Genomic DNA, 12,110 nt, shown 5'->3' with positions numbered 1-12,110 from the left:
TGCAGTCACTGCTTCTTAATGAAATATTTAGACTTTGTGTGGAAACTTTACTGGGAGGTTTGGTCTCAAAATTCACTTGGATGCTTTGGAGACTTGTGTGTTTGTAAAAATAACCAGCTATTTCACAGAGATTAGAGCCCCAGAATATTTTTAAGCACAGCTAGGTAAAATAAATTTTCTCCCCAGGTACACATTATTTTAGTGAAGTGGAAAAAATACAGGAAAATGCTCTAAGATGTACAAGTTGACTGTCTCCCTTCTTTTCTTCCCATATCCCTCACTTGAAAGTGGAAATGAATATCCTGTACCTAGTAATTATGAGAATAGTACTGTAGGCAAGATGCTATAAACATGATTTTGAGAAATCAGATGTGGGCAAAGTGATCCTTACACTAGAAGAATTAAATAATGATGTATAAGACAGCTTGTGTGAGAATTTTTATGTAGAAAATTTAAGGGAAAAGTTAGCCCTGGTACCCTGCCTTTTCAAGGAGGCTGTTTGTATTGGTTGCTTAGCAGAGGTTGTTTCATGTTGGAGTAGCACATGTGGATTCTAATCATTTGTGATGAACGAGTTGAAGATATGCAGGAGAACCTATTGTCTTCAGTGTCCTATATTAAAGGAAAGGTATAGTTTACAGGGCAATCTCTTCCTGTTTTTCACTTGTGTAGACTGAAAAAAGAAGAAACTATCTTCACATTGATGAGAATTCCTTCCTTTGTCCGTTCCTAAAGCACTAACCAAGCTGTGGTCTAGCTGGGAATTCTCCCTTGAGTCATGTTGGAGGCTGGAACATGTCCTTGACTGTTTTAAGACTAGGTAATCTCAGAAACAAGACTGCTAGATAGACAATTAGGAAGCTGTTTACTAGACGTAACTCTGTTCTTTTTTTTTGGCAGGCATCTCCGATGAGGACATCATCAATGTTACTCTCCCCACTGGTGTGCCCATACTTCTTGAACTTGATGAGAATCTGCACCCTCTGGGCCCTCACCAGTTTCTGGGTGATCAAGAAGCTATCCAAGCTGCCATCAAAAAAGTGGAAGATCAAGGGAAAGTAAAATCTGCTGAGAAGTAAAATCCCACTAACATAGTTGTTTTTAAAGTGTGGACATAAGTGATGATTGGTGTATGACTGCTAGGTTGCACTGTGTGAAAGTATCAATTTCAAGCACTAAATAATTGGAAGGGACAGTTGTTGAGTCTCAGGTTGGTAGATTAACGCTCTGCCTTTCAAAAACTGGAATTTAGATCTCAGCATGAGGTTATGAATACTGAAAAAAGAAATCAAGAGATCATTCAGGTATGGAAACTTGCAGGGTAGTCTGCCCCAGATCTAAGATTGAAGGGTGGCCCAGTAAAGAAATAAAGGGATATCTTACTGGTGTCTACCAATAATTAGTCCTAATCTGTGAAGGGGAAAAGCACCAGCTTACTGGACTAATTAAGTCGAGGTTGTTATAGGCACTAAAACTTTCTCACTGATAAAATGGCACCAGGTAACAGAGTTATCCAGTATGACTGTTTTGTGTCAATGGCCATGACAATTTGTTCTGGATGGAGTTCCTTCATTCTTTCAGAATACTTCCATCTGTACAACTCTCCTTCCATGGCCAGTTCGTGGTCCAGAGGATAATTTTGTAGAGATATTCAGACTGTTACCGTTACCATAATTTGTCTTTTGTTACACTATATTCTAGTTTATAAGAAATCTAGAAGGAATTCCTTTTCTTCCATCATCTTTGCAAAGCCTAGCATGACCATTTTGTTGGCTTGCAATAACAGGATTTAACTCAGACATTAGTCCACAAACTAAGCACAAAGGTTTCCTGTTCAGTGTTTAAATTATCACTTAGCTGTTAGTGAGTGATCTGCATAGCTTTGAAACACTCAAGTAACATGTACTAGAGGTTTGATCATCTCTTAATCAAGTTGTTAGAATAATTCCTGTTTACCTCAATAAAACTAGATGTAGGAAAATCCCCCTCTAAGATTTCCTGAGTTGTCAAGATCTTCATAAGTGTGTTCCACAGTAATATTATTTTGTCATTCTCTGTATCAGTTTCTCAGGAGGGCTGGAAGAGATACATATGGCATGTAAGATGGCCAAATGAGCTGCACCCAGTAGCACATCACACCGGTAGGGAAGGATGTTCTGCCATGTCTGAAAGTGTTCTGCTATAAAACTCTCCTCACAATCATAGATTCATTCCCTCCGAGTGTGATCCTGCTGTTGTGTTTGGCACTAAATTTGCTCAGTTCACACTGGTTGGGTGTAGTGTAGCGTGTATGGCAGTTTGCTCTCTGTTCACAAGCATCAGGATAATTCCACTTTTGAAGACTTGCTCTAATCTTACTTGCAGATATGAAAGTGTTATTTAGATTTAGATCTGACTCAGTGTCTCAACACCTGAACATCTGGATTCTGACCTCAGTTACCTACATGGGTGGCACTTGTGTGTGTACTGTTTGAGCTGAATGTGTTCTCAGCATGGCCCAGCTATAAATCTGAAGAAAAGTTGATGAGAAATCCCTTGGTATGATGATAGTATAGACTTTTAAAATTCTATAGTAGCTGCTTCTTTGCAGCGAGCAGCTCTGTAGCTCATGCTTTGTAAGAGTGAGAGGATTTTTTTTTTCCTTTGAGGAGAGCAGTGGGAGTGTGGTGTGCCTCTGACAGTCTCCCTGCTATATGGAGGTAGACTTTCCGGGTCTGATACTGGCTCTTACTAGCATAGCACGTGCTCCATAGAAGACTTCTTGCTAGATGGTAGTTTCTCCTGCATGAATGATGCTTGGGCTTCTCTTTGGTTTTGTTTTTGTAGCCCTTGCAGTAGGAACAAAGTTACATGTTTCTCTTTTAAATATAAAGCTGGTAGGTTTCCTCTTGCTTTGTACAAGCAAGGATATTTCAGTGTGTGTGTGTTTTTTTTTTTTTTTTTTTTCTCTCTTTTTTTTTTTTTTTCCTCTGAAACACTATTAGCAGCTTCTCTGCTACTCTATTTGATACTGACTTACTCCTTTTTGGGTTTTTAGTTTCCTGTTCAGAGAGTAACTCTCAATCTTAGTTGGTACTTTACAAGTCAGTGTTACACAGTTAGACTGTTGATCAGCAAATGTCCATCTGTTAAGGCTCTGAGGGCCACTGGCACCCCAGTGATTAGATTCTTCTCCAAACATTCAACAATGTGTAAAGTTCAGCATCAAGTAAAAGTTACTGTAGTCTTGTTAACAAGGCAAGCAGAGCCACCTGTTGTTGTTGGGAACTGCTGTGTGGGCTTCCAGGCCTTGGCTATCAGTGTCCGTATCCCTTTGGCATTGTGATATTGTAAAGTAGAACTTCTTCAGGACTCGAGACAGCTGAAATGTACTTGGAAACAAACCCATCTGAACTGGGAGATGCTCCTTCCTCCCCTTCCCTTAGAGAATTCATTATCTCTTCTGGGGATGGAGTGGAGAATGGAAAGGTGGATGGGTGAATGTAGAGAGGGTTAATATTTCTTCTTATAGCCAAGTGGATGAAAGTGACTGCAAATAGCCTTTCAGAGAGTCATGGACAGTAAGAAAAGAACAGCAGTGTGATGTTTTCAGGTGACACTATTTCTGCATTGCTCCATAAAACAGGAATTGTGACACTGCCCTGGGAAGTTTGATTTAATTTGTTTTGTTTGACTCCAGGATGATGACAGGATTTTATGTGCACATCTGGCAGCAATATCACCTCACCAAAGTATCAAATGGAACCAACTGGGGATTTCATTGTGCTCTTTAAGATTATTTTAACACCTTACGATGCTTGCTTCAGAACAGCGGTCTAATTAAATTCCTGATTCTTAGAACGTGTATATTGAAGAACAGAAACCATCTTCCACCAACAGTGGTAAGGGTGTCTGATCTTTAGGCATAACTACATTAGGAGAAATGAGAATCTTGCAGGTGGCTTGGGAGATCAGTGGTTGGAAAGCATTTTCCCCGTGTTTGATTATGTCTCAAAGTCCTGTAAGGTAACTGGTGTTTCTACAGTTGACATTATGGATGTGGTTGGTTTGGTTTGTTTATGGATTTTTAACTTGTGGTTCAGTAGCAGTAATAGCTCTAGAATCCTCTTGAAAACCTTTGTAAATATGGTGGAGCTGGCAGGTTCTTTATAACTCAATAAATTTACCTGAAATAGAATTTAACTTTGTTTGTCTTTCTTCCTTTTATTGCCTTCCCCTTTGTTTCCTTTCCAGGGCTGATAAGTAAATAAAACTCTGACTGTCAGGGTCCCAGAACTCATCAGGCAGTCGTTGATCACATATCATGCAGTCAGTTGGGTTAAAATAGTGTAAGAGCAAACACTGCCTCATGATTACATGTTAAGTTGCGCTGGAGGGGAATACATACCTGTTTGAAACTATACAGGCATTTGCATAGGAACAACAAATGGAACATTTGGTTTCAGAACAATAAAGCTAAACCAATGTTCACTGTTTCACATGCTTTTTAATAAGAAGCATTATTTTTTGATGGTGTGTTTAAAATTGTAGCTTCTGGAGACAAAGCCAACTTCTTCACTGTCCAAAGTACTCTGGTGTCAAGCAGAGTTATGACTTGAATGACAAGTGCAAGGAACTGCAAGCCTGCTGAGGACTGTTCCTTGTTATTGACTTTCATGCAGGTGACCTTGGCTACTGGGAGAAGGGGAAGCAGCATAAAGGTCCTAATAAAGTTGAAGATTCTGGCAGAAATGGGGAAGACACAGCTGTGTGGCTTAAAACAAAAGCATGCTGAAGAAACTGACTTCAAAAACTTGGTCTTATCGTATGGAAAGAGTGGGGAATGGAGCAGATCTGTGAGGTCCATTTGCACACTGATATTTTAACGCTGCAGTTAATGTGGGAATGCTCCTAGCTAATTCAAAGTTGTATCGATGTGTTCTGTGACCCCCATCTTCCTCTGGTCACCTTTTGTACTTTGCTCTGCCTTGGCTAAATTGTACCTTAATTATACCTCAGATTCTTCCTGAGTCATGTCCACTGTTTCCTATATTGGGAAATTGCCTTGTCTGTTTTGTGTGCTGGCTATAACCTCTCCTCTGTCTTAAATTCCCATGGGCAGGAAAGAAAGCAAATATAACCACTCAGCTGCTCAAGAAATCTTGGAGCTATGGTAGGAAGAGACTCAGTGATTCAGAGGGAGAGTACAAACAGGTTTGGAGAGAAGGAACCCCCGCTTTGAGAGCTGTGCCAAACAGGTGTTGCTGCTTCTTCCTTGTGTGGGCAAAGGTTCTGGAGTGGGTGAATACAAAAGGGAACTTGACTTTAGCATCACATAGAGGGCAGGATGGCTATGACAGGGCACTCCTCTCTCCTAATACCTTATTAACTTTTCAGCTCCCAGGCCTTCTTGGGGCTATTATAATAGAATTTAGCAGCTCTGATGTCCCCACTCTACAGAAGGAAGGGGGAGAGTGGGAAGAAGCTCCCTGTCCCTGCTCTTTATGTTATGCTGACAGAACAGGGGAGGGCAGCAGATAACAGTCTATGGCTGTTGCTGTGCTGTGAAGTGAAGCTCCATGCAATAAAGTGGCCTGAAGATGACTTCTGATTGCTGGGTTTGAAAGGAGAGGATGTTGATCCACACCTTGCTCGGAGATGGCAACACATGCTGTGGTTACTCTGTTGGGCTCCAGAAAGCAGTTGTGGCTCTAACAGAACTCCTAGCATTAGAAGTGCTGTGTTGCAAGCATATCCTTTGTTAATACAGTTGTGTGTTTCCTCAGGTCTCTTCCAGCTCTCCCTCAGTATGACATGTAGGCTTGAGCCATTTCCCCATCTTCTGTATGGCATTTGCATGAAGGAAAAGTACTTGTATATACTAAATAAAATAAATTATCTTCTAGAAGAGCAGTGTGAACCCAGAGACAGCAAATGCTGAAGTTTAGTTGCTGTTGGCCTTGGAGGAGCCAAGCAGCGCTTTGCTGCCTTCCTTCAGGTCAGTCCTTTGGAGCCCTTAGGAAGGAGCAGGCCAACCAAGTATCCCAGAGGACTCTGCTGCTGACAGCACTGTTCAGTGGAAGTGTCTCTTTCAGTTAAAGACAGTTTTCCTCCTTGTTCCTGGTGCAATCCTAGCACAAGTGCTGGAAAGGAGAAATGTGCATTTGCTATTAATCCCCTAATCTAAACTGGGGATGCTTTGCTTAGGAGTCAACTACCTAGTAAATGCTACTTTCCTGATAGATGCTTGTCGGGCTCTCAGTAACTCTCTAGCGTACTATGATTAAAGCTGAGCTAGTTTTCTAGATCAGATCTGTGGCTCTCCAGCTATTCCTAAGATCCGCTGATTCTGCTTTCCAGGATCTGCACAGAAGGCAGTGAGTGGTATTGGCTATGCTAGGAGCGAGTAAGCAGGCACAAAGATCTGTAACTGTCCCTAAAGACAAAGCAATTGCTCTTACACAAATTGCAACTGTGGGTGGACTTGCAGAAATGCAAGTGGACAACAGGTGGAGCAAGCGCACTGTGGTAAGTATGTGTGGGAAAACGAAAAATTTTACACTCCTGTGTGCGTACAGGGATAACAAGGTGTAATCAACCTCTCCTGAAGGGCAGCACATTTTATATCTGGCAGTGCTGCCCTACATTTTAACAAATTGTGTGAAGGTGACTTAGTTCTAGTGTGGAATAAATTGCAATCATCATCTAGGTTGCTTCTGCAGACTGGTGATTAGTCCTGGTTTTGTCTGGCATCAGCAGTTTCACCAGACCAGAGAAATTCAATAGGAGCAAGACTGGCTATTTGCAGACATACTTAGTCTGAATAAAAAAAACCTCAAAACAACAAACAAACAAAACCAACAAAAGCCCACAGTTCTGGTCAGAGATAGCGCATTAATAATTCTGTGCATCAGGAAGTATTGGGGGAAGTCAGTGTTTCATGAGAAAAGCAGCTTGGCAATGAGCAGATGTCAAATAAATTTAAAAAAATAAAAAAAAAAATGGAGGGTGCTTTGGGTTTCAGGGATCTGATGTCAGATACTCTTATACTATTTTTTCCAAAGGACTGTGTATTATTCTTCTTTCCCTATCAGAAGTTGTGGAAACTTAAAAGCATTTTACATGCTTTCAAATCGAGCTTTAAGTAGACAGTCCAGAACCCCCCTCTTATCTAAGCAAAGTGAGTGTGTAGGTGTAGCGGATAGAAAAAGACCCCAACAAAGCACACTCCTAGCCTTGTACTGTGAACCCCACTATTGCTGCCTTCCTTATCATGTTAGTGTGAAAAATGCTCATTACTGATATAAAACTAGTGAGCTTTGTTTTTGCACTTGCTGTATACCTCAGCCCATCCCTATAAAGGAATCTTTTTCTAAGTACACGCACGCACACACATTTCAATTTAATGAAGTATTGTGGGAACTGATACTCAATTTTTCAGGCAATAACAAGGTAGAATAAACTTTCACAGGTCTCATTTTCCCAGATGAAAGCCTTAGGAGTCCTACTGAAATTAAAAGTACTCTTTCAATACTGGAAATCTTATGTTTTGTGCTTTTCTTCCACATGGTTGGCTCAAGTGATTTTCACAGCCAGCAGCTAGGAATACCTTCCATGAAGATGTAAATCTCCAGGCTGCTGATAAGAGATTTCTGACAAGATCTGAGAGCTATTATTTCATCACCTCATCTCACTGTTGGGGATAACTGAGGTACTTAAGCAGTGATTATCGGTAATATAAGGTCAAATATTCCTCTTCATTTTAAAACTGCATGCCTTCTTTTATCTATAGGTAAACTTAATTTGTTTCTCAGAGTCCTTGTTATATTTAATAATTTTAATTCTCCATGATGCCAGATTGGGCTTGATCTGATCTCAATCATCTGCTGGTTTATATAGTAGTTGAAGTACATTTTAACATTAAGTAACATACGCTGGCAATATCAGATGTAGACATGTGCAAATAATGATTACAAATACACATGGTTATTTTTATGCAAATATAAATGGATAATTTTTTATTTTTATTTAACTTTTTTAAAAAAAGTAACAATTTTCTGTTATTAGTCCTATGCTCTGAACGTCCTTGTTAATATTGCTGTGTTAAGTAGGCTTTATGTTAGTATAGAAGTCTGAATTCCGTATTCTGAAGTGCAATATGTAAAGTAGAAAGTGAGATCACCACATCAGCACTTCTGATCTCTATAAGCTTGGGTTGTTTTGCTCAAGTTTGGAATTAGAACGGTAACATGTTTTGGTAGTGAAGTTTGTATTTTTATCTGAAGAAAAGTACAAATATATTTTGTACTTGAAGTTGGCCAGAGTTTCTGTTTAATAGATCTTAGAACTGAAATTTCAGGTATATAAGGTATCCTCTTAATTTTTTACCTTTCCAAAAATATCAGAATATAGGGTTATGAGGGTTTGATTTGTTAAGAAAGATGATTGAAAAATAATTTTGAGGCATCCTGCAGGGAATTAACTAAAATATGTGGTTTATCAATGTGATTTTTTTTCTGCAGCACAGGAATTCTGCATTTTGATTTTTCTTAAATTATGAACTCAGTAAGCTATGGCTCTTACTTAAATTCTATAAGCAACTGATTATTTATTAAGAGAATAGACTTGGGGTTTTGGTACCTCATTAAAAATTAGGAGTTGGGGATTCAGTTTTGCCATAGGCACCTCATGACAGGCAGATCACTTATTTTTCCCATCTGTGAAATGAGGACCTCAGAATTTTGTGGCCTCATGTGGCTGTGCACTTTCATTAGGTGCTAAGATGCTCCAGTGTATGACAAGAGGACTTGTTCAGTAGGATATGGAAGTTCCAGCAGAGGGCCTGCTTCATTAGTGCGAGACTTGTTTCAGTGCCTAAACGTGAGTGAAACTCCTTTTGAAAATCTTTATGTACTTTTGAGAGCACTTGCCTTCAAGGATTTAGTAATGTCAATATAAAGATTAAAAAAAAAAAAAAAAAAAAAGAGGCCTGAAAACCTGTCGGTTTGGGGCAGAAGTCTCCTGTCATTTCCATGACTAAATAGACTCATGTTCAGCTTGTTGTCCACCAGGACCTCTAGGTTCCTTTCAACGAGGCTGTTCCCTAGCTGCACAGATCCTGACCTGTACTGGGGTCTTTGGTTACGTCATCCGAGGTGCAGGACTTTGCACTTGTCTTTGTTAAACTTCATACAGTTCTTGCTAGCCCCCTCTTTCAGCCTGTCCAGGTCTCTCTAAGATGGTTCTCCCTTCTCACGGGTCCATCTCACCACCCTGTTTGGTGTCATCAGGAAACTTAGTGAGAGTGTTTTCAGTCACATTGTCCGGATCATTTATGAAGATGTTGAACAGTGTGGGGCCCAGTATCAATCCCTGGGGGACCCTACTTGTGACAGGCTGCCAGTCTGAGTAAAAACCATTGATAATCACCCTCTGAGTGTGGCCTGTGAGCCGAGCCAAATTCCTGCCCATTTTACAGACCAGCTATCCAATCTGTGTCTTGCCAGGTTGTCCAGGAGAAGCCTGTGGACACTGTGTTGAATGCTGTGCTGAAGTCTGGGTGAACAGCATCCACTGCTCAGGATCTAAATCCAGATTCCAACCTGTCTTTAACTAATATTCCAGAAAGCGCCAGTGATTCTTTTAATAGATACATCAAGGTGCTTTGAAATTACAAAGTTTTATGCCTCAGATTTAGAACAAAACCAAACAAACCTAATTATCCTGTAAATCCATTTTATGTATATACTCAGTACCTCCTGTTATGGCTAATCTTCTGCTATTGACTAATTCTACTCTGAAATTCTACGCACTGGGATTAGGCCTACAACATGCAGGTTCTCCCTGTGGTGCGAATCTGCAGGAGGGCAAATAGGGTAGCAGAGGAAATTACTATACAGACTCCATCCCAAGTTTAAGTGGATCATTTTACATGTTACAATAGTAGCAAAAGGTATGTATCACCACTGTGCTTGAGGACGCATGTCATTTGCCATATTCAATAAATCAGCAGTAAAGTGATGTTGTTAGGGTTTTCCAGATGAGGAGATACCCCCAAAGTACTTTATCTCCTATCTTCTTCTAGTTCCTTATCTGGCTTATCTGACCTTCCCTTCTGCTACTTTAGAATTAAAATTCCAGAGGAGCTTGGATTTTGGTGCTGATATCTCAGTTTAGAAAGCATTAATCAGATTTGGTCAGAATCCACCTGAGATACTGACATCTTTGTTTATAACAGGACACAAATCAAAAAATAAACACCAGCAAGTGCCAAAACCATTTCCATAGAAAGCTACTGTCTATGCGATAAAGGAACACACGCCAGTTGGCAGAAAACTCACACGGTCCTTCATGTTTGTTTGAGAAGTGCCACCACCCTCTCGGTGATCCCTTTGGTTATCTTGCATCTTCGCAGGCTTGTGGTTCAGCCCCATCCCCAGATGTGGCCCTGCCCTAAACTTCTACATCCAACCACGCAGTAAGTTCTCCAGCAGCTCCCATGCAGCATACCTCCATGACACGTTCCTTAATGGTGTGCCCCACTTGTTTCAGAGCTGCTTGTCAGAGGTGATTAGAAGGGAGGAGACAGGGTGGAGTGTGGAATAGGTCTGAAAGGGGGATGTAGCCAAAAAGGCCTGAGAAATACTGTGCCAGAGTATGGATTTCCAGCTGGGTCACATTTCATATTTTACAGTCTTGTCTGCAGTTCTGTGATGCACAGGGGAAAATGAGGATTTTTATATTTTAACTGGAAAAAGCCACCCACATGAGAGAAACATTGTGACCCATTTTCCTCTTAATAATTTTTCTCTGCTTGTTTTGTTCTTTCTGTTACTCCAGTGAAACTCTCTCCCACAAGTGGCTGCCTATGCACAGCAGTTTTTCATAGTTAACAGTAGAACTACTTCCACAGTGGGACCAATTGGATGTATTAGGAGCTTGCTATGACCTGATGGACTGTTGCAGCGTGTTTCTGTTGTGCATGGGCTCAGAACTGCTACATGACAAATGATTTTTTACTTATGGCTTGCCAAAGACTTCAGTTTGTGCCTCTGCCACTGCTGGTGAGATTTGGGGCTGTTCATCACCTCATGGATCAGATCTTTTGTTAATGATGTCCCTAAAAACAGAGTCATACTTACTCACAGGCACCACCTGATGTTAATTCCTTCAGGGTCCAAGGGTAGTGTGTAAGGAATGAAGAAAAATTGGTTAATGAAGGGAAAAATCAGTTACAGAAATATTAGGGGTGCTATATTAGGTACGCCTGTACTCCCAAAAGGATAAGCTAGGGGTTGTTGAAACACTGTGCAATCTGGTTTTCAGTTTTGGTAGCTTTACAGTTGGTTTTCAGGGAGGTGAGAAAAAAGGCTTTGCAAAGCCTGGTTCAAAAGGTGCTTAATAGGTTTGCCTCCAATGTCCCTATTTTTAAGCGTTACACACAACGATTTCCACTGTACTCAGCAATTCTGAAAAACCAGGTCACTGGAAGAGTTGTCTAACTGGATGCAGAGAGTGAATATGTGATCTTGCACAGCTCTCTGAGACAGCGGGGCGGGGGGGGAAGGATGAGGTGGGCAAGTGCCTCTGTCATGCATGTCCAGTTGCTAGACAAGTGCTTAGCCCTCGCGTTTAATGTATCCACTGATGACAACAGAACTCCTCCCTGAAAACACCGTAGTGGATCTAGCTCTTTTCACTCACATTTTGCTGTGTTCACCTTGGTTTTTATTACCTGGAATCCTGATCCTTGTTTTTCTTGCAGTAAATGGTGGAAGACTCACTGGCTGTAGAGGGAGAAGACTAGGCTCTCCACAGATTCCCTCCCCAACACCACCCTGGGTGTAGAAATAAAACAGCAGACTGAAATGCAACCTTTGTATCTTGTAATCATGTTTCTTTCTAGATTCCTGGGAGGGCCCTTAAAGACAGCAGCCTTGATGGATAGACAGGAAGAGGGCTAGACATTGCAAAGCATGAATAATCCTAAATTCTAGCCTGGTTGTTCACCAAATGGAGCTCTGAGTAATAAAATGAGGTTTCTGAGGAAGCTTGAGATTTTTACTCCACCTTCTGTTTACAACAGTTTTGTGCATTTTGTTTTTGTGTGTGCTGAAGATTAATTTGTTTTT

The 12,110-nt window shown here is 40.8% G+C and overlaps 1 protein-coding gene across 4 annotated transcripts in view; it reads left to right on the top strand.

Annotated features, from left to right (window-relative positions):
- Window positions 1-4,177, top strand: part of BPGM (bisphosphoglycerate mutase) — a 54,054-nt gene extending 49,877 nt beyond the window's left edge. For all 4 annotated transcript variants that reach the window (XM_032986383.2, XM_032986380.2, XM_042795546.1 and 1 more), the window contains exon 4: window positions 901-4,177. In XM_032986383.2, coding sequence (XP_032842274.1) covers window positions 901-1,079 — 179 coding nt within the window. In that variant the 3' untranslated portion in view covers window positions 1,080-4,177. The remainder of the gene's footprint in view (window positions 1-900) is intronic.
- Window positions 4,178-12,110: the final 7,933 nt, after the last annotated feature.

This window comes from Tyto alba, unplaced genomic scaffold, assembly GCF_018691265.1.
Source record: "Tyto alba isolate M040663 unplaced genomic scaffold, T.alba_DEE_v4.0 Super-Scaffold_21, whole genome shotgun sequence".
Classification (NCBI taxonomy): domain Eukaryota; kingdom Metazoa; phylum Chordata; class Aves; order Strigiformes; family Tytonidae; genus Tyto; species Tyto alba.
Note: the sequence above shows the minus strand (reverse complement) of the source record. Positions and strands in the feature narration are given on the sequence as shown.